Source organism: Pongo pygmaeus, chromosome 13 (genome assembly GCF_028885625.2).
Source record: "Pongo pygmaeus isolate AG05252 chromosome 13, NHGRI_mPonPyg2-v2.0_pri, whole genome shotgun sequence".
NCBI classification, from domain to species: Eukaryota; Metazoa; Chordata; class Mammalia; order Primates; family Hominidae; genus Pongo; species Pongo pygmaeus.
Window position 1 is genome coordinate 76009912 of NC_072386.2, and position 23028 is coordinate 76032939.

A 23028-nucleotide genomic window follows, 5' to 3' on the forward strand; every position below is an offset into this window, starting at 1 on the left:
GAGACCAGCCTGGGCAATAAAAGCACAGACCCTGTCTCTATTATAAAAGTAAATAAATAAGTAAAATAAAAAATGAAATTGACAAACGAAGTAACTTACTTTTCCTTGATAATCCAGCTCCAAGATTATGATTCAAATCGAAGGGATCTAAGCAAAAAAATTTAAGAGCAAATAAGGTAATCAAATAGAAAATGCCACCATTCATCCAATAAGTAAAGTTCATAAAACAAGACAAGAATATCATCTACTTTGCTTATCATTAATAAGTTTTAAATTCACGTGATAGAAAAGAAGTGCAAAAAAAAGTTTTAAATGACACCTGTTAAATGAGCTTCAGTTATAATAAAGCTAAGCAATACATATTCCTAAACATAAGGCAAGTTTTTCCACTACACTCTTCATCAGAATAGAGGGTACTGCTTTATATTTAAATCATTATAAAGCTCTTTATGTTATGACTGGTTGCCTATTTTTGAACAAAATACTGTTTGCAGAAGACACATTAGCCTGATATTACTTAATGACATTAGTTTTGGATGTATATAGAAGTTATAAATACATTTAAAACATTTTAGCACTAAATGTTCCCACTATGTAACAAATTTCTTAAAGATCACTTTAGAAAATAATTCATGATAGAGATTACAAAACACACTTATAAAACACACAGATATATACATCTGTCCCAATGGCATGCCATTGGCTACCTGGATCTTGGGATACAATTTCTAGTAAAAGCTTAATATAGACTCTCATTTGATCTTACATGTCTGCATCTCAAACAACTTAGATAGCTGTATATAGGATATGTTTTGGAATATTGTTTGTTAAATAACCCAGAAAATGGTAGGAACGATGAAAACAATGCTAATGTCAAAGATGTATGTGAGGTCTGAATAAACTGTCTCATGAAATAAATGGGGTTAAGAGCACTATTTCTAAATCCAAATACTGTTTTATAAGTGATCTAAAATAATATACACCCATGATTCATAATTTAGACATTATGTGTAGATATCTAACTTCTATTTTTCACAACCCTAAAACAATATTCAAGAAGGCAAAAAGAAAAAAGTGATGACCTTTTTTCGGGAATCCTCTTATTGAGAAAATGAAGGACTGCATGGATATAGCATACACAAGAGAAGTAAAGAAGTAAAAAGAGGCATCTTCCACTTGCCAGTTATGCTTCTAGTGAACAGTAACTGAGGTGTACCATATTGAGATTGAGACTAACAGTTTATCAAAGCATAGGACCCTTCCTTCAGCTTAACCCTGCAATAATTATGGCTATGAGAGGTTACCTTCATCAGTTTGGTCATTCTTTCTTCAAGTGATTTTTATATGTGTATGTGTATTTTTGGTTATTTGCTTGGTGTAGTGGAGATACTACAATATTAGCTACTGCGCAGTTAAAGAAACTACTACTGGCTGGGCGCTGTGGCTCATGCCTGTAATCCCAGCACTTTGGGAGGCTAAGGTGGGCTAATCACCTGAGGTCAGAAGTTCAAGACCAGCCTGGCCAACATGGTGAAACACTCTCTCTACTAAAAATACAAAAATTAGCCAGGCATGGTGGCGTGTGCCTGTAGTCCCAGCTACTCTGGAGGCTGACAACGGGTGAACCAGGAGGCGGAGGGTGCAGTGACCTGAAATCGCGCCATTATACTCCAGCCTGGGTGACACAGTGAGACTCCGTTCCCCGCAAAAACAAAAACAAATGACTACTATCACCAATGAAATGCCTCAATTCTAAAATAGCTGGTTATATGATTATGAATGAAGCCTTCTTTTTAGTTTAGCCTATTACTAACTGCTTGTCTGAAAGTAATGTAAAAATTAGAAGCAAAAGATAATAAACCTTCAAAACTTAAAAAAGAATACATTAATAGGCCGGGCACGGTGGCTCACGCCTGTAATCCCAGCACTTTGGGAGGCTGAAGTGGGCCGGATCACCTGAGGTGAGGAGTTCGAAACTAGCCTAGCCAACATGGTGAAACCCCGTCTCTACTAAAAATACAAAAAAATTAGCCAGGCGTGGTGGCACGGCACCTGTAATCTCAGCTACTCAGGAGGCTGAGGTACAAGAATCACTTGAACCCGGGAGGTGGAGGTTGCAGTGAGCCAAGACTGCGCCATTGCACTCCAGCCTGGAAGACAAAGTGAGACTGTCTCAAGAAAAAAAAAAAAGGAATACCTTAATAAGTGACAGATGATAAGAACTGCAGTGATAATGAAAAGGACTAGTAAGTCAAAAGTTCTATGTGTTTGACACATGAGATCTTTAAAAAGTCAAACCTATATCTGTAACCCATGGTGATCTGAAATTCATTTTACAAAAGTTCACTGTATTTTAATACTGCCAATAAGCAGAAATAATAATAAAACCACAACTTAGAATAGTATGTATTATTTATGTGATACAAACATATTAAAAAATAAAAATTTCAAAATCTTATTAAAATTAAAAAAATATTTCTTAGGTCATTTCTCAGCTAAAGCATTTAAATTCCATTTTGTCTTAAAATAAGAATCCCACAAATTGGAAATAAACAATCAACTATTAGCATCAATGGCTCCAATAGATCACTACATTCAATAGAAAAAGATAAGGTGGCCAGGCGTAGTGGCTCACGTCTGTAATCCCAGCACTTTGGGAGGCCGAGGTGGGTGATCACCTGAGGTCAGGAGTTCGAGACCAGCCTGCCCAACATGGTGAAACCCCATCTCTACTAAAAGTACAAAAATTTAGCCAGTTGTGGTGGTGGGCGCCTGTAATCCCAGCTACTCAGGTGGCTGAGGCAGGAGAATTGCTTGAACCCGGGAGGCGGAGGTTGCAGTGAGCCAAGACAGCGCTATTGCACTCCAGCCTGGGCAACAAGAGCGAAACTCCATCTCAAAAAATAAAAAATAGAAAAAGAAAAGGCTTCCATATGGTCAAAATAAATGTCAAAATTTATATACAATTACTTATAGGTGAACTCCATCAATAGCGAATGAAGATCTTGAAAATTCACTTAGTGGCACTCTTCAAATCCCCGAACAGGAAGGTTGTAAAAGTCCCACTTTCTTGAAGCTGCCTTATCACTACTGCTGCCTTATCCTTCAGTATGTGTCCAACAATAGCAAAAAATTTGTCATGGTGAAATGGCTTCAGTCATTTAAAAACAAATCTTAAGGCTGGAAAGAGAAAAGTTGGCCTGGTATGGACAAAGAGACTGGGGCACTGCACACCCCAAGCAGCTGGAAGAGCTCTGCAAGGAGGAAGAACAATGTCCTTATAGTTCAAGCTCTATAGTCTATTCGACTTCAAGTTTAATGTTATTCGTACCTTCAATAACAATGTATTTTGAGGTCCACTGTTTCTTAAAAGTTGTAAGCAGACTTTTTCTCCTGATGCTAATAACATGTTCTTTAAAATCAAATTCCTCTGTGTAGAAACGAAGAAGGCCCAACCATAACTGCCCAACAGATTCTGTATTTTTTCCACATTCTGGCCAATAGGCAGGCTAGAAATAGAAGGGAACAAGGGATACCATGGTCTTTAGTGAAGTGTTAATATCAATATTCATTTGTATCTTAGGGAGTAAATTTGGATTTATTTCTAATTAACTAGAACTCAATTATGCAACTTTTCTTTCATATTTAAAAACATAATTTACATAAGTGTATTAATCTCTACTCTATGACTTGCAGATAGGAAGAGCTCAGAGTTTTCAGTGTCAAGTCTCAGAACACGTTAGTCAGAAGATCCAGAAATAGATTCTAAGAGCCTTGGTAATATGTAGGTTATTAGATCTCTTTAGCTCAATGAAAGTCTTTCTAAACTCTGGGTACAAAAACCACAGAACAAATATTCATTCACTTGGAATAAAGTTACTTAACCATTTGGAATTATTAGGCACTAAAGAAATACTGGATATAGGCCCTAGAAATTCACTTGGCTTAGTAAAAATATTTTCACATCAAAGAAAGCATCTGAAAACACTATTTTTTTTTACTATCATAAGATATATAAATACAACAAGCAATAAAATAGTTGTTGACCATCTACACTGTAGTATAGCTAATTTTTAGTCAAGGATATAGGAAAATCTTTACTCTTAAAATACGTACCAGTTCATCTATTTGATCAAAAAAATAAATATTCCAGCCATCAACAAATATTTCAGGTTTCTTTTCACCTTTGTATATCTGAAATTAATTTTTAAACTATTAGTATGGATTACAAACTTAATGCATTGATACAAAAACTTCTAGGAAAATAGGTAAAAAATTAACTACAGAACCACAGAATTTTAGAGGAGGAGAAAGGCTCAGAGATCACCAGTTTTCCAGATAAGAAATACAATTTCATTCACTAATACCTCTTGAAGGACAGGAATGACTGGTGGATTCCTCTGCTGGAGAAAATATAGCACCATAAGAGTATATGCATACGATGATAAGCTGCCTCTAGATGCATCACCAATATCACACATCTAGACGGAAGGAAAACCAAGAACAAAGGAAAGGTCTGTTTTCTGCTAACTTTGCATCCATTCTATTATCACTAAAAGTAAAGCGCATATTTTGAGGACTAACATAAAAATCACATTTTCAAAGGCAAAACCAATCCAACCTAGCAAAGCAGTGGACAGCTGGCTATGTGCAAGATCAGGTCATTGTATAAAATTCAGAACAAAATTTTAGCTTTCTTCATAGGGTCTCCCAAATAGCTACATGAAGCATTTCACATGACTACAGTTCATTAAAAAATAGATTTATGTTTTCAACAGTATTTAAAGATGCAATGAAATTTCCTGATAAGTCACAATAGGAAGCATACTCACCTTTGTAAATACTTTCATGGTATAGCACAAATACTTCACTCTGGGATCAATGGCAGAATAAGCAGATAAAAGCCTTGTGTTATGAAGGGCCTGTTAAAAGGAAAATAACACTATAAGACTAACAATGAAGTGTAAAGGGTTTTTTTTTTTTTTTTTGGTTGTTGTTTTAAATAATGGAGATGGGATCTCACTATGTTGCCCAGTCTGGTCATGAACTCCTGGGCTCAAGTGATCCTCCTCCATCAGCCTCCCAAAGTGCTGGGATTACAAGCATGAGCCACCATGCAAGCCTAGATGAAAAGATTTTAAACTGGAATATTCTAAATAGGTTTATAGTCTGATTCATTTTAGGAAGAGGACAATTCAACTGAAATTAACCTTTTTTTTTTCCCTAAAGACAATCTTCATTAACTTACTAGATAATAATAAAGAATTATAAGTAACATCTGACCTCATGGCTTTTATACATCCTTGGTCTGAACATCTAGAAAATAAGGGCTGGTGAAATAAACAATCAGTTCCCTTTCAGTAGATATAAGATCTCTCTGCACAAACATCCCTAAAGGGTCAGAGAGGTCATATAAATCCCTGAAACATATCTGAATTATCTTAGAATCCTCAGCCTCAGAACACTGCCAGGTTCACAGCAAGTAAGCATAATAACTCTTGAAAGATTGACTAAGATGAAATGAATGACTTCTTTAACTTGAGGTTTTTGCAAGGTGAGACATTTGTTCCCTTAACCTCTCTAAACAAAAAGCCTGAAAAAAATCTTACCAATGTGTTATACAAACTGATATCTACTTCCAGACCACTTCTCAAATGGAAGAACTTCACAATTGGCACCTTTGCTGTTGTAATAGGTAAGATGTTTCTCAGACCTAAGTTGGGAAATAAAATGTTATCATTAAATACAGCAGCTGGGGATATAAGTAACTCTTATGTTAATGTTTCAATATAAAATGGTGTAAACCTAACTTTGGCCTGTTTCATTAGGACTTGTCAAAGAATTCTGTTATTAACAAACATCTGGGAAGATTAGTCTGGCAAAGTTTACATTTATTAAACATACTGATATTAGAACTACAAGAATCAAACAGTCACTCCCCTCTGGGAACTTACTGGATCGTATGTGCACACGTGTGCATGTGTGTATATGCATGTGTATGTGGTTGTCAGTAAGACAAATACCAAAACAAAGGAAACTACTACAGAGTCTGAACTATGTGGTTCCCACCTGTTCTCTCTATGTGACTATATCTAATTTGGAGAACAGCCTAAGGGACAATTATCCTCCAAACAAGTTACTCACCTTAAAGCTAGAAGTTATGAAGTTAATAGGAATTAACTTCAATAGGAGAGAGGAAATTGCCTGAGCTAAGCTTTGAAAAAGAGGGAGAAAAACCAGCAAAAATAGTGGCAGTTGAGCAAATTTACCAGGCAAGGCAAACTGTACACAAAAAGCGTAGATGCCTGAAATAGAATGGTATGTTCAGGGAAGTTCCAGAGAATTGCATAGGTTACCGAATGAACTTGAGGGAATGGAATATGAGGCATAGGAGATGGTGGAGAAACTGGGAAGGGTCCAACTACAGAACATACACATTTTGCTAAGAATTATCCTTAGAATCAAAGAGGAGCCAATGAACTGGTCTAAGTGGGGAGGAATCACTGACCACATCTAGTTAGACAATACCCCTGGCAGTGGACAGACTGGAGGCACCAGGAATAGAGGCAGGGTGACCACTTATGAAAAATAACTGGGTGTGAACTTTCATGGTGGCATGGGAATACACGGAAGAAGCAAGGCATGTTTGAGAGCATCTGTAACTGGACGGGAAGCTAGGGGTAGTAAGAGAGGATCAGGGCCTTCAGAGTAAGAGCTACCACTTCCTGAGCACCTAATGTGTGATAGGGATATGTGAAGAGTCCTTTACAAACATTACCTCCTTAGGTTTATCACCCTCATCTTACAGATGAGGAAACAGAGACCCAGAAAGATTCACTAGCTCAGGAATATGCAGCTGGTAAATTGTGGAGCTGGAATTCAAATCTAGGTAAGATCGACTCCCAACTTATACTGAATCTAGTGTGGGTCAGGCTAATTATGATTTCACCCATTTTGTTGATTCCAAGGATGCCAATATCAACAACCATGAAAGAGGATTCAGAAGGAAGGGCAGATTAATGGAGTTGGTTGCTGCAGAAGGGAAGCGGTAAAGTGAAAGATAAGCTCATTCTGAGATGTCAGAGTTTGAGTTTCTTCTGAGAGACCTAAGTGGTGGTTCCTAAAAAGCAGATACATAGTGATCGTATCATAGAACACAGGACAAAATAAGTAGGTAGAAGACATTTCAGGAAAAAATCTGTGTGGCAGACAGAGGAAATTAAACTTAATCTGATGGGGAAAGGGGGCAAGGAAGCTCACTTTACTGAATACTTAGAATATGCTAGGCTTTGCACTTTACGTATTATCTTTCTTAAATGCCACAGAATTGTAATTTCCACTTTAGAGATGAGGAACTGAGTGCGTGTTATGAAGCTGAGTGACTTCCTGGGATTGCACAGCCAGCAAGGGGAGACAGAATTGAAAATCAGAGTCTGATTCCAGAACCTCCACCTAGTACTTTGCTATCTCGCCTCTAAATTAGACAGAGGCCCTTTTCTTCACATCCTTCCCATTCTGGATTTGACACTGTTGATCATTACAACACTTCAAAGTCTCGGATTTATTCACAGCATATCTTCCCAGTTCCTTTTCAGTCTCTTTTCTTAATTTCTGTCTAGTCTCTTTCTCTCAATCTTTCTCTTTTTCTTCAAGGCTTTCAATGCAAAAAAACTGTTTTATTTTCATCTTCAATTCTGACTTGCAACCCCATATTTCTAATTGCTTTCTGGAATGTTAAGTCTTGGAGATTATATGCTCATGGCAAACTAAACACTTTCACACAGGTGTTCTCTGCAAACATTCCTGGTTCTCAAATACCCAGATAGCGACCTCAATCCTTACTTCCTACTTGCAGGTACCAAATCTAGGAAATTTTCCCACTTGGAATCTCTCATATCTTTTTCCTGTTAGCACCAGTGGCACCCTGGCTGAGGTCCTGCTGCCCTGTCGTCTAGATTATACTTTCCCTAAAATACCACACCAGCTGCCTAAAAACCTTATGTTATGCTTTTATTGGGTCCTTTCCCTCCTGAAGAAACTTCAGTGCTTCCAAATATCTATAGACTTCATCTTATCTCCTAGTATTTCCCATTTGAAAATCTCCAAATGTACCAATCTTCTCACTGCTCTCCAAAATATCCCACAGTCTCACATTCACATCTATGCACTTAGAAATGATTTCTTTTCCCATCCTTTTCAAATCGTGTTCACCATCATCTGAGATCACAGCAACCTCCATCTCTTCCATCAACCTCCCCTGTGCAACTCTTTCCCACATTCTCTCTTCTTAGAAGTTATTTAATTGAATATTACCTTACATTGTTACATAGTTTGGAAGATTACCTTACCTCTTAAGATATGGAAGCTTTCAAAAGAAAAACATACAGATTTTTTTACTTTTCCACCATCCCTAAGTGCCCAACACAGTGCACATAGGAGGCACCCAATAAAATACCTGGGGAGACTGTTTTAAAGATATGAAGTTTTAAACACAGCCCTCTAGCTGTTACGAAATTCTTGTTCCAGGCAATCTGCATTCCATTATTATTATAAATCATCTGTGTGCCTAAGTCACTTCTAATCTAAAAATGATCTGTTTTTAACATCGTTCCTTCTTAGGAAATATATACTGAGGTATTTAAGGGAAAGGACATAATGTCTACAGCTTAATCTCAAATGGTACAGGAAGAAATTAAGAGCAAGCAAAAGATGGAATGATGAATCAAATATGGAAAATGTTAATTGGTGGATCTGAATAAAAGCTATATGTGGAACTCTTTATGCAACTTTTGCTGCTTTCCTTTAAATGTGAAATTAAATTATTTCAAAACACAAAGTTACAATCTAGCTCAGTACTAAAAAATTAATAGTCATGCTAACTTAGTACTTTAGTTTCTTTGCACGACCTTCAAAACAAAACAAAACAAAACACATGATCTTTAGAGGTGGAATTCCCAAGTTAAGGGAAATGTTTACTTCAATGACCGAAGAAAAGTATATCAATGAACTTTTTTTCTTTTTTTTATATTGTTCTGCCCTCTGTGAACAAATCAATGTACATTTAAAAAAACAAAGCCTAACCCAATTTCTGTATACTTTAGGTTAATTTTTATTGGGAATAAACCAAAATTAAGATTTTTTTCCTCCTGTTATTTAAACAACATGGTATGTACTTTATTAACTCCTGGGGAAAAAATTTCAAAGAAAAGTGGCACCCAAGGTGTATATATGTGTGTGTCTAGGTGTGTGTGCACGTTCATGCTGTGACTTAAAGTCTGTTCCTAACTGAAATGTACAAAAACTTTTCATGGACAGACCATGGATTTTAAGTTCCTGAGGACAGGGGCCATATATTGTTCACTTTCATTTTCAGCTCTTAGCACAGAAGTTTGCTGAATTACATTTTAAAAGATTTTTCACTATTAATGGTATCCATAGCTGCCATGACAAAAGGATATGTTAACAGCATTTCAATTCTGTGCATGGTTTACAAAATCTATACATTTTATAGCTGTAAATACTCCAGAAATTACCCAGTCCAGTTGCCTCAATTTATCAACGAAAAAAAGAGATCAGGCCAAGCGTAGTGGCTCACACCTGTAATCCCAGCACTTTGGGAGGCCAAGGCGGGAGGATCACTTGAGCCCAGGAGTTCAGAGACTAGCCTGGACAACCCAGCAAGATCCCATTTCTTAAAAAAAGAGATCGCTTCAAATGAAGGACTTGTTCAGGGTCATATACAGCTTGTTGAGCAGAACAGCTGCAAATTCAACCCACAAACCCACTCCGGGGTGTTTTCCTTGACACTTCACACCATTAGGAACTCCTACACTTTGACTTATACAACGCCAACAAAGGAAAAGGATTTATAGCCTTTCTTGCCTGTCTGGTGTAGGCTTTGTCTTGAAATAAAACTGAGCTAGGCAACAATATGCACATAAATTATCACCAATTCCTCAGTCTTTCATACTCAAGCATACAAGATTTTAAAAAGACATTAATATTGCAATTATTCTATGAATGAGCCACTATACTGCTTCATGGCATTAGTAAACTCTAAATACAATTGGCCTTTCATGTCTGTGGGTCCTGCATCCCCATATCCAATCAAACACAAACCAAAAATATTTGAGGGAAAAAAGCAACTAATAAAAAACTAATGATACAACAATTAAAAAATACAAATAAAAAATACAGTATAACTATTTACATAGTATTTACACTGTATTAGATATTATAAGTAACCTAGAGATGACTAAAACTATATGGAAGGATGCATATAGGTTATATGTAAATACTGTGCCATTTTATATAAGGAACTTGAGCATCTAAGGATTTTTTTTTATCTGCTGGGGAAGAGAGGGTGAGGGACGATGGGTGGGCCTGGAACTAATACCCCATGGATACCAAGGGAAGACTATAGAAAACACTAATTAAAAAGTCAGAAATATTTTTAGAAAAAGTTCACAGAGGTACCTGAATGTTTTCTGAGGACTCTTGCTAATTCTTCAATAGTTCTGACACAGTCCAATCCCTGCAACAAAGAAGGCATAAAGAACTTAACCAAAACTGGAAGATAAGTTCTGAAACTGGCTATAGCTTCCATTACCTTCAAAAATAATGTAATTAATTTCAAGTCAGTCTATATATATATATATTTTTCCTTTCTAGTTGGGTATTAGAGTCACTATTCACAGGAAATATCCTAAGGGTACAAAAACCACTAAATACCCTACTTCCTAATTGTTTTTGGGTGTGCAACAAAGGCTAAAATCAGTCAGGAAGCCTATGGACCTAGGGCTTCCAAAAAAGTCTCTGAACTATGGTTGAGGACCTTCATTACTTTCCCTCCACATAATATCACTCGGATGTACCCCATGTCCCAGAATAAATGAGAGGAGGCTTCTGTGCCCCAGCTCATTTATTCTAAGTAGACCTTCTATAGTTTAAGAGTTGATGAATTGCTGTGGAGAGTGATTAAGCTCAAATTATTTCCCTATAGGACTAGCCAGAATTATAATGCATATAACTAAAGTCATACAGCAAATATAAATAGTATTTGATAAATCATTCTTAAAAACATTTGGGCTGACTCAACATACGCCTTTTTGATGGTTATAAAAATCCCAGAACAAACTTGGAATGTTACTTTAGAAATGCCCTCAAAACTAGTTTATAAGCCATGTAAATAAATAAATAAATAAATAAACCTTGAGGATGTATGATAGGGTCATTCCATATGTTGAGCCAATCTTGCTTATATACTTTATTCAAATTCAGGCTAGATCACTTTTGACTATTTTCCCAAATCAGATACATCCTCAAAATAGAAAGACTTGAAACTAAGAAAAGGTACAAAAAGGTCTTCAGCAACACCAGCATCATTCATTTGGATATCTAGCATTTGGACTGCTGTTAAGGATTTAAAAGAATAGGGACTTAGCACTTCCCAGACTTTATATCTTTATATAGTGTTTTATATTTTATAAATGCCTTCAGATATCCCAGGGGCTGACAAGCTTGTTTTGCTTTGCATGCCATATGGTCTCTTACAACTACTAAACTCTGTACTTAAGAGTGAAAGCAGCCATAGACATTACATATGTGAATGGGTGTGATTCTGTCCCAATAAAACTTTATTTACAAAAACAGGCAGTGGGGGGCTGAATTGCCCAAGGGCCAACGTTTGCTGACTCCTGACCTACATGATCCATGATAATGTGTACAAAAATCAGCGGAGGCAGGAGGAACAGATATTATACTTTATCGATTATTCACCAAAGACCACATGTTTAGGTACTGATGAAACAAGTTTGTCTCAAATCCAGGCCTCTGGACTCTAAGGTTAGTACTCTTATCATTTACCACACTGCCTGTCTGGTAGTAAACTTTACAGATAACCTTATGTGGGTGTGTGATCAAAGTCAGCATAGTAGCCAAGCCAATGGGACACTGGAGAGGCTGGTTTGGCTATGTAGAATTCCCAGGCAACACTTTCCAATCTACTTTTTGCTACAGGGTGAAAGTATAACCTTTCTACTCCTCCATTCCTCACAACCTTTCCAAGCCTCTTAATGTATTTGGCTAGAGACTGTGCCAAACAGCACACTCTATATGGTATGCCCTGATAAATTTGGAAAATACCAAGCTGTAATGCCAGTCTAGATTGGTTAAATCACACTGCCACAGCAAATGGAAGTTTTATGTGGTCACTGTACCTCAGCAGTTTCAAGTCCATTAATTGTCATACAGACGTCAAGGTCACTCTGTTTGAACCCAAATCCATTTTTGGAGGAGCCAAACAGGCTCAATTTAGTTCCTGTTAGGGATATATGAAAAGTAATAACTAATTACCTGAGTACATTTAATTTTTGATCAAAATGGCCCTCTCATGAATCAAAAACACCCAGTTGTTTAACTATCTTATATTAATCTCATACTTATGTTCTCTGATTAACTGGTCATTTATTCTAAAGTCTTTTTCTCTCAAAGCTTATACATACACAAGCTGTATATGGCAAGAAAGATTACCAGGTGCTCCTTTATTCTTAAATGCAAAGACATTTCAAGGAAAATGTTAGATCACCTCAACACATTTAATAATGTAAGCTTAACTTTGACTCTAAACATAGTATTAAATGAAATTCACTTATGGCACTTGCTAGAATAAACCCTACACTGTTTCTGTAGGTAAATGAAGATTTGGCAGACCAAAGACCATCCTGGGTATATTGCAAAACAATGGAAACCCTGATTCTCAAAATCAGTGTGCTTGTAACACATGAACTCATTTGGAAGAAAGGTTACACTACTTTTCTTAAAAATAAAAAATGAATCATTTACCTGGAAAGTCCTGTCTTATGAAACTTTCTAGGTTTTGCCGAATATGTTCACGAGCCTGATCTTCTATAATTGTTGGAGAAAAATCCTCTGTTTAAAAATAGACATATTGACAAAATAAGCCTGTTGACACTCTTAGAAAAAGCTGAAAAAAATTTATTTTTTAGAAAATAAAACTTACAAGCTTAAATTTAAAAATTCCTAAATCATTGTGTCTTCTCAGTAGACAGCATTAACAAGGTAAAGTTTGTTTTTTATTTATTTTTGAGATAAGGTCTGGTTCTGTCAGCCAGGCTGCAGTGCAGTAGTGTGATCTTAGCTTACTGCAACCTCTGCCTCCCAGGCTCAAGCCAGCCTCCCACCTCAGCCTCCCGAGTAGCTGGGACTATAGGCATGTACCATCATGCCTGGCTAATTTTTATAACAGTAATGTAAAATTTAAGATGTCCTTTTTTAAAGAATGTAAGAAGTGCTCTTGAAATGGAAAGTAATTTAAACAGGGGATCTCCACCTGGGTTTCCTGAAAGACACCAGGGTTACAGAAAGGGCCTTCAGGGATCACCACCCCGCTAAAGTGTGAATTTAAAAGTTTGTGAGCATTTTCATGTATTTTTTCCCCTAAGGAGAACCTAGTTTTTTTTATAGCTCATAATATCCAAAAAAAAATTTCCAAAAAAAAAAAAAAAAGGACTGGTTAAGAACATGTGTCTTCTGACACAGATGAACACCTTATGATGAAGCCATGTGAAACAATTTCCTTCATTTTAAGCAGCTGAACATCCATCCTTTAAATATTTCATTTTGTAAAACTTTAAGCCTCTCTACACCAATGCTTCCCCAAATTTGTGTTCCTTAAAGGGCTGTTATGTAGGCTATTAATTAGCGTTACTCAAAAATTATTCTCTTTAAATTTTAGAAATATTTCTCAGATACCTTTATTATGCTAATACGTCCTGGAAATAACCCAGGAATTCTAAGAGAGAAGGGAGTGTGTAGCGTTATTCCCTCCTTGGCCTGGGTATACTTCTGGTGATGAAATATTATTAACTGCCATCTAGAAAAACATTTCAAAGGATGCCAGTTGGGAAATGCTAGTACTCTAATTTTAAGACTTAATAAAAGATCCTCAGCAAGGCAACTTTCGGCCCCTCACAGAGACAGTACTTTGAAATTCATATTGAGATTTTACCCTCTCTTCCAATTCCAACCATTTTTGGAAAATTATGAACTGAGACTCTTCAGAAAATATCTTTTTTCTGGAAGAAAATGTCCCTCCCTTACCCTCATCCTTACTTTGTATCCTGGCTTATAACAGGCCATGCATTTTTGTAGCAAACTTTTCAAAAACAATTATATAACCTGGTCCCTTCTTTCTGGGGCCTGGATCTGCTTACACAGCAGGAAGAATAACACCACCAAACTTTACATAGCCCAGCTAGCCAGGGAAGTGTGTCCAGGCTTCAAGTAACTTGAATTTTAATTTTTGGCCAGGCGCGGTGGCTCACGCCTGTAATCCCAGCACTTTGGGAGGTCAAGGCGAGCGAATCACTGGAGATCAGGAGTCTGAGACTTGCCTGGCCAATATAGTGAAACCCCATCTCTACTAAAAAAAAAAAAAAAAATTAGCTGGGCATGGTGGTGCATGACTGTAATCCCAGCTACTCAGGAGGCTGAGGCAGGAAAATTGCTTGAATCCGGGAGGCGGAGGTTGCAGTGAGCTGAGATCGCACCACTGCACTCCAGCCTGGGTGACAGAGCTAGACTTCGTCTCAAAAAAAAAAAAAAATAAATAAATTGTCTTGGCAGAGTAATGGAAAATTTAAATGGGGAAAGATATTTAATATTTAATACTAAGCTTTAAAAAGAAACATGCTGGCAGGGCGCCATGGCTCAAGCCTGTAATCCTAGCTCTTTGGGAGACTGAGTTGGATGAATCACTTGAGGTCAGGAGTTTGACACCAGCCTGGCCAACATGGTGAAACCCTGTATCTACAAAAAATATAAGAATAAGCTGGGTGTGGTGATGCACGCCTGTAATACCAGCTACTTGGGTGGTTGAGGCAGGAGAATTGCTTGAATCCAGGAGTTAGAGGCTGTGGACAGCTGGTATCGCGCCACTGCATTCCAGCCTGGGGGACCGAGCAAGACCCTGTCTCTCCATCACCCTCCAAAAAAGGAAACCTGCTATGATTGCTATGTATCTTGAGGCAACAACTATGCTGTTAATAAAAGGAAGTACAGAAGACACTTGACATTAAAAGAAAAATAAAAGATCCTCCATTTGCCTGAGCCCAGGAGTTCAAGACTAGCCTGGGTAACACAGGGAAACTATGTCTCTACAAATAATGAAAAATTTAGTCAGGCATAGTGGCATGCATCTGTGCTCCCAGCTACTTGGGAGGCTGAGGTGAGAGGATTGCTTTAGTCTGGGAGGTCGAGGCTGCAGTGACTCATGATTGCTCTGCTACACTCCAGCCTGGGTGACAGAGTGAGATCCTGTCTCAAAATTAAAAAAAAAAAATTTTTTTTAAATAAAAAAGATCCTCCCTGCATCTCTCCTCATCTTTCTTTGACATTTATTGCATGTCCCAAACAGAACAGACATGACATGGAACACTTGAGGATACAATGGAGAATGGAATAGACTTGGTCCCTAATAATGTTTAGAGACCTAAATAGGATAGTGATTCTAAAGACTCGAGTAAATGTCAATTTAATATTTTGACAAATCGAAAGAAATGTGAATAACTTACTATAACACTGGATACAGACTTGATCTAAGATATTTAAAAACTTGGGTGTTAACGGTGGCAGAGGTTCTAGCTGGATTCTTTTGAAGTCTTCAGGACAGTCCTTCTTTAGATGACCCTCTCGTTTGCATAAGCTGCACACTACTGTAGGAGACTGCAGGAATATGGCAAAGCAAAACAAGACTTAACACTTTATTTGCCAAATAAAGGAGTCTGGAATCATGTTTTAGAAGTACACAGTCTCCTATTCACTTTCCAAAGGAAATGAAAATATAACATGCATCCACTCAAATGATCTGAGAGATGGGGACATCCTATAGTATCATTAGGAGAACATGGTGGTTATTTTCACTACTAATAGCATTCCCTTCCTCTGCTAATTCCCATGAGTCTTAAAGAGAAAAGCAGACCGAGCAGTCATATCAGAATGAAAGGCCAACTTGTTCAACACTACCAAAATAGGAAAACTCCTAGTATATAAAAATTGAAATTAAATGCATTCAAATTCCTTAAAGTCTCCTAGTTCTATGACTAGTGGTGGTACTGATTACCTTGCCTTTGGTGAAGATAAGTTTACTGAATTCATAAAAAAAATCAGACTGATCCACAGGTGAATTTTCTTCACATACATTTTCTTCCTTAAGACTTATTTTATTAAGTTCCACTAGGAGAGCTCCTTCTACATGTTTTCCACATTCTTTCACATCTTCATACTTAGCAGGCTCGCCTAACTCATCATCCTCTTCAGATAGGGCGTCCTCATCCCCTGACCCAGTGTAGGTGTTGTCTAACTCATCTTCATTAGCCATGCCATCTTCATCTTCCCTTTGGTTAATGGTGAGCCTAGGTTCTTCTTCCTCCTCCTCTTCTTCGTCGTCGTCCTCCTCTTCATCAGAGGGAATCATTTCTGATGTCTGGCCCTGTACTGAGTGGGTAAAGTGGTTTAGAGAGTCTTCTAGTTCCTCAGTACCTTCTGTACTTTCTCCATCAAGATCAGCCTTGTTATCTAAAGTGGCAAGTCCCTCACACTCTTTAGCTGTGGGATTTTGGAAGCCTTCTAAATCCAAAGTGCTCTCTGACTCATTATTACGTGTGCTGCCACAGACAACACGCTCTCCACGTTTCTGATCAACAGTCAACAGATGCTTGCCCTTCCTTCCAACTTTCTCTTTCTCGTTTTTCCTTCCTGTTTCTGGATGGTGTACTTTAACATCCTTGTAATCATCAGAGTTAACATCTGCTTGGATACAGTCTGAGTTTTCAGGGTGGACACTGATGTGTTCATTTCCCATTTCTTCTTTTGGTGGGCTTCCAAAACTTTCAGCAGTCTCTTTAAGAGTAAGTGGCTGTACGTTACAGGTATTTGCAGCTGAACTGGTAGCACCAGGACTTTGGGCCAAAACTGAGTTTTTGAGCTTATCATCTTTTGTTTGTACATCTGGATCATGATTTATTACTTCTTTAGAATGTTCTGATATACATGTAATTGCATTCAGAGGCTTTGGAAGGCTGGATTTTGTAATTTTGTGTGGAAGAGCAAAATACTTGTATGTTGTCCTTAAACAATGAAGTATATATTCAAACACAGGTTGACTATTTAGGGTTCTTGCCACATTTCTTTTAACAGAGTAGGGATCTGTAATAAAAAAGAAAGAAAGAAAGAAAAATCCATCTCTTCATATGCTACTATATTTCATGTTTTAAAAATTAGCCTGCTGCAGATAAAAACAGACAACAAACGATGGTAAAATTTATCTTGCATTTTATGGACTTAAAAAAACTAGGGGTGGGGAGTAAGAAAACAGAGTTTAAGAACAAAAAGCAGTATTTTCTGAAACATCGGCTCTATGAAGGGAACCCATTCTGTTCAGAACCAGTACCCCTTCTCCCTATTACGCTCTGTGACTGTGGAGGTAGAAAAGATGTTATCAGCGTGGCTCTCAGGCCCTCGGGAAGGAAGATCTTCCCACCAGGCTCTGCTGCTGAGTGCTCTGCCTCCCCACTCAGCCAGGCCCTGTGGTTTATCGAGCTTACCTCCACTCTTCTGCCCTGGGAAGCCCCATCACTGAATTGGCTGGACTGAATTTCAGGGGCGAGAGGGAGGCACCAGGAGGAGACACCACTTCTCTCAATCTTTTCTCCTCCCCTAGAACTCCAGCAGGTTAGGCAATTGGCCAGAAGAGCTGAGCCACAGAAACTGCAGGGGAGGGTTTAAAAATGTGAGATCCCCATGACTGCACACAGAATTTATGCAAAATGCAAAAAACCCTCTTATGCAACATAAAGCTTGAAAAAAAATCAAGCAAAAATAAGAGAATTCCATTTAGGAGGTTCTTTAAATTATTTAAAGGAGGAGAATTAAGATTTCTAGAGGGGTTTCAACCTCCTGACTTTGCAAAGCTGAGAAGAGCTAGTTCATTTAATGATGTCTACAGGGCACATCAGTGTGTCTTTGATCAAGTGATTTCAGTTAAATGAGCCTTCACTAAAAACGTGTTTTTATGAATAAGTTCTAAACATTCCTGTAGATATGTCAAAAATAACTACTCATTCTCTCTACTGGAGAGGAATCCAATGGAGAATGACATTTTTGACGAGAAAAAGTATTGTCCTCACCTTTGCAAAACTAAACAACTTCAACAATCCACAAAAAGACTGAATTAAAAAATCCAGAGGAGAGAATGGTAAAGAGGAAATGGGGATTTACACACCACTGTGAAAAACATACTTTAGGCATTTAAGTCGTTAAGCAATCTACAAAGAAAGCAAGGACTCAGCCAGCCATTATTCAAGTTGTTTATACTTTAAAAACCCAGGGTGAACACTTTGATTCCTTGAAATGACCCACTGTAACACATGCAAGATTCTAACTATTTACTTCCCTTTGAAGGCAGGCCTACCTTACTTGTAGGAGCTGAAAAGAGACTGAAATAAAAAGCATGCTGTTAGACTGGTACCTTTAAAAAAAAGAGTGGGGGAGAATAAGATAAACATTTTGAGATACCTTCAATGGCAATGCGCTTTTTGGGCCAATCCTTCAATTCCCGAGATACCAATTCTTTGACACGAATACTTATCACTAAATCAGCCAAATTAAATTCTAAAGCATAGAATCGCAGCAATTCCACCCAGAGCTGCCCAACTGGTACTGAAGGCTGGTGTTTCACATCCAACATTAATGACACCTATTAATAGCAAAGAGAAACATACAGGTTATTTCAGATGTAAGTACAACCTGGAAAATTAAAGATCATTTAAGCATCAAATTAAAAAAATCTGGAAAACCTTAACAAAGATATAAACCTGACAATCCATCTAGATAAATCAATTCTAACTTCTATTTTGTTTGTGGTAAAACAGCATTACTTCACTGCACTATTAGGATTAGAGTATGCTATAATCCAGTCATTATCACAGGAATAGACAGGATCAGTTTTATTTAACCAGACAGCGTTCCTAATTTTGAACTGTTAATAACAGGTGGAGAGGACTGTGCATGGGTTGCTAATATTCTCAGCACTGAACTCTTCCTGTTACTGCTGCTGGAGGCACCTTTACAGTCACAGACACACAAAAATGGACAGTAGCTAAAGGCATAGAGAAAAAGGAAAAACACTCCTCTCACTGCCCTAAGAAGCTACATAAGCACATTGACTCTGTCAGTGACAACTGATTTTAAAGTCAAATAACTCTTGCCATCAGAAATTGACACTGGTTTTACAGTTACAGACTTCTGACAAGTTGGAACATAACTGCGATGTAATATATTAGAAAGTACATATTACTTAGGATAGGGGAAAATATGGGCCCAAATAGAGATTCTGCCACGTCACAGCTCTTAATTGCTCTGTGACTTAGTTCTTCATTCTCAGACTGGTAGCACAGCACAGTGGCTAAGAGAACAGGCTTTGGAATTGGGACAAGCTTAGATCTGAAATCCAAACTCTGCCATGTACTAGCTGTGTATGATCCAGGTCAAGGTCTATAATCTGTCTAAGTCTGGGTTTCCTCATCTGAAAAATGGGGATAACAGTACCCACCTCATAGGGTTGTTGGGAGGACTGAGTGAGATAGTGTCTGTAAAGTGCTTAGCACAGTGCCTGGCACACAGTGTTCAAAAAATGGTCGCTATCATTATCTGCAGAGTAGGGATGATACCACCTATAACACAGGATAGTGATGAGGATTAAATCAGAAACAAGGGAAAGCATCTGGCAGACTTGGTTGCTCTCTGTATTTTTTCCACGTAGGTATAGCCTTTTTAAGTACAAGAAATCCATATATCACTGAAACACAATGTCACAACTGTAAGATGCTCTTAAGAGGTAATCTAGTTCAACTCCTGTATATCACAAGAGAAGGAACTGAAGCCCCACGAGTGCCCATGGCTTGTCAGAAGGTTGCACTGCCTGGCAGTGGCCAGATGAGAACAATGTCTCAATGTCTCCTGATCTCAGTACAGTGCACACCATATGCAACCCCATAATGTCTGGAGCTCACTTTATTTCAGAAGTGGCAGCATGATTAATCTTTCCAAATAACATAAAAATGTAAAAATAAAGCATTAAATGGATTTACAGCAATAGCTTTTCCTATAATTCACACTGAAAAAAAGTAATTTCCTCTAAGGTGCACAAATTTGTCTTCAATCATACTTTATTATATTAAGCTTCAAAATCAGTGGTATATTTTTCTCAATCACAAAGGTTCTCTCAAGTAATACAAAGTCATCTGGTGGCTTTACAAGGCAGAATTGATTAAAAATGGAAGTTGTCTAGGTCCCAAACACTACAGTTTGAGGACACAAATAAACCCCCCAGAAATTTTAAGCATTATTACATTTTACCTCTTTATCCATAGCAGCATTACAAAGGATTTTTAAGCATCTCACTGAAATGACTTGATAATACCATAACATGAAACTGGAGAGACCTTTGAAATATCTAGACTACAGGAACTTAAACTGGTTTTCTTCAAAGCAGAGAACATTTTCTTTTTCAAATAAAATAAGAATAGCAGCTAACATTTACTGAGTGCTCACCACATGCTTGGCACTGAGTTAAGCATTCTGTAAGTGACCCTATGAGAGGGTACCAATATTATCCCCATGAGTAGGGAGGAAACTGGTGCACAGAAAGGCTAAGTCACTTGCCCAAGGACACACAGCTGGGAAGTGGGAGAGCTGGGATACAAATTCACATATTCTGGCTCCACAGCCTATACTCTTCTCCACTACAGAGACTCCAAATAAGAAACAGATAAAAGTGGTTCTGGTGGCAGCAGAGGTAGGGTGGTACCACCACTCTCCTCCTCCTCCCAGTGTTCAAGGATTCTAGAAAACACAACTGGAAAATCTGATTCACCACTAACTCCTCATTTCAGGCATGAGTAAAACATGAACTGGAGGAGTGACATGACTTGTTTGTATAGAGCTGGGATTCGAATCCAAGAATTTTGTGGATGTTACTGTCAATTTACCCCAAAAGGTAATGGGAAGATCAGGGGCCTTTCACCTATTTGGGAGGGAATCTTTTCTTATTACTAGGATAATGACATTGCAGAGATTTTTGTTTGAAATTCTAATGGCTGTTCTTTCCTTGTGCATAAACTCCCCTGCCCACCCCCAACAGTGTGGGACCAGTACATTAAATCATATATGCATTCACTGTTATTTTAGTAACTGAAAGCTAGGTAACCTTTCATACATTTAAACCTCATAATACCACCTAAGACTAAGCTCTTTGAGGATAGATATGGATTTACCTTTGAATTCTGAGTCTCTTTCAAAGGAACCAGCACAAAGAAACTACATAAATAACTGTGGATTTAGTGATCTAATATTTTTTTTTAACCTTTTCTCATTACTTGTCTATTCGAGGTACTAAATAGACCGGCAAATGAAAGAGCCACGAAATAGTTAAGATAGTTAAGGAAAGAAGACAAGACTGACTAATCCACAACTTCACAATTGGCAAGTGAAATCGACAACTAGAAACAAAAGAGAACAGACCTGTCCCCTTTTAATCGGCGTTTCTCTTGGTGCCTCTTCTTTTGTTGTGCCTGTGTCCCCTGCAGCACTGTCAGTATGTTCCCAGATCACAACATCTTTTTCAATGTCTTGAAGGTTGAAATTCCCTAGTTTGCTTAATGAGAATCCTTCAATCTAGGAAAAATTAGACACATGCTAAAATAAGATAGAAATAATTCTACTAATCTTGGAATAAAAAAATACTCATAGTTCATCGAAAATACAAAAGATATAATTTATGGAATATCACAGAGACATCTATACATTTAAAAATATTTTTAAAAGTAAAAAACAAGGTTTTGATTTGCAAAAGAAATAGTGACTTTGTGAAATAATTCCTCATTAAATATTCTAAGAGTAGGCAAAATGGCCTAGTGGCTGACATCATAGGTTCTGAAGTAAAACTGCCTGGTCCCAAATCTCAGCTCCTTCATATACTAGCTGTACAACCTTGAGCAAGGTACTTACTCTCTGTAGGCCTCAGGTTCCCTTAAAAAGGGGTAACACTAGGACTTCCTTCATGGGATGGTTGTGATATAAAAAAAATGACCATAAGGCACTCAGATAGAGGTAGTATCTGCTTGTAGCATACAGCACATAGTAACTGCTTAATAAATACAAGACAACTATATTGCTAGAAAATGAAAATTACAAGAACTAGATCCAGCTAATTAGAAAATAATTTTAAATACTATTAATTCTGGTTATGCTGGACATTTTCAAAGTAAATTTTATGTGCTATTAATGAATATTAATGTAAAAGAAAATGGTCTAGTTGAAAAGGCTTGTGAAATGTCAAACAGAGCTGAACAGGTTTCTTCATTGTATGACAGAATTTATCACAGCCTTTAAAACAGGTTAATGAACAGGCCAGGCGTGGTGGCTCACGCCTGTAATCCCAGCACTTTGGGAGGCCGAGGTGGGCGGATCACCTGAGGTCAGGAGTTCGAGACCAGCCTGACCAACATGGAGAAATCCCGTCTCTACTAAAAATACAAAATTAGCCGGGCGTGGTGGCGCATGCCTGTAATTCCAGCTACTCAGGAGGCTGAGGCAGGAGAATTGCTTGTACCTGGGAGGCAGAGGTTGCAGTGAGCCAAGATGGTGCCATTGCACTCCAGCCTGGGCAACAAGAGTGAAACTCCATCTCAAAAAAAACAAAAACAAAAACAAAAAACAAACAAACAAAAACAGGTTAATGAACAAAATAATATGGGATGGAGTATGAATGTGACGTCACATTTCCCAAATGTATTTTTATACCAAATGGGCTACTTCATTGGTTTAGAAGAGAGTGATTCTTCTAAAACAGAAGACACACTCTCCTGTTCATGATGGTTTCTGTCTCACTCTAGATGAAATGCAGTCCTTTCCAGGGCCTGAGTAACCTGGCTCTTTTCTACTTCTGTG

General features: G+C 37.7%; 1 protein-coding gene across 8 annotated transcripts in view; it reads right to left on the bottom strand.

The window, feature by feature from the left end:
- The window catches only part of TUT7 (terminal uridylyl transferase 7), a 65158-nt gene that overhangs the window by 17370 nt on the left and 24760 nt on the right, over positions 1–23028 (bottom strand). For 4 of the 8 annotated variants that reach the window (XM_063649654.1, XM_063649651.1, XM_063649653.1 and 1 more), the window contains 14 exons: positions 22691–22765; positions 21601–21753; positions 18595–18775; positions 16142–17226; positions 15594–15744; positions 12844–12930; positions 12219–12319; positions 10477–10534; positions 5610–5713; positions 4833–4922; positions 4368–4481; positions 4117–4194; positions 3332–3509; positions 100–147 (listed from right to left, as the gene is read on the bottom strand). In XM_063649654.1, coding sequence (XP_063505724.1) covers positions 100–147; positions 3332–3509; positions 4117–4194; positions 4368–4481; positions 4833–4922; positions 5610–5713; positions 10477–10534; positions 12219–12319; positions 12844–12930; positions 15594–15744; positions 16142–17226; positions 18595–18775; positions 21601–21753; positions 22691–22765 — 2503 coding nt within the window. The remainder of the gene's footprint in view (positions 1–99; positions 148–3331; positions 3510–4116; positions 4195–4367; positions 4482–4832; positions 4923–5609; positions 5714–10476; positions 10535–12218; positions 12320–12843; positions 12931–15593; positions 15745–16141; positions 17227–18594; positions 18776–21600; positions 21754–22690; positions 22766–23028) is intronic. The other 4 variants (XM_054500652.2, XM_063649655.1, XM_063649650.1 and 1 more) reach the window with 1 other exon arrangement.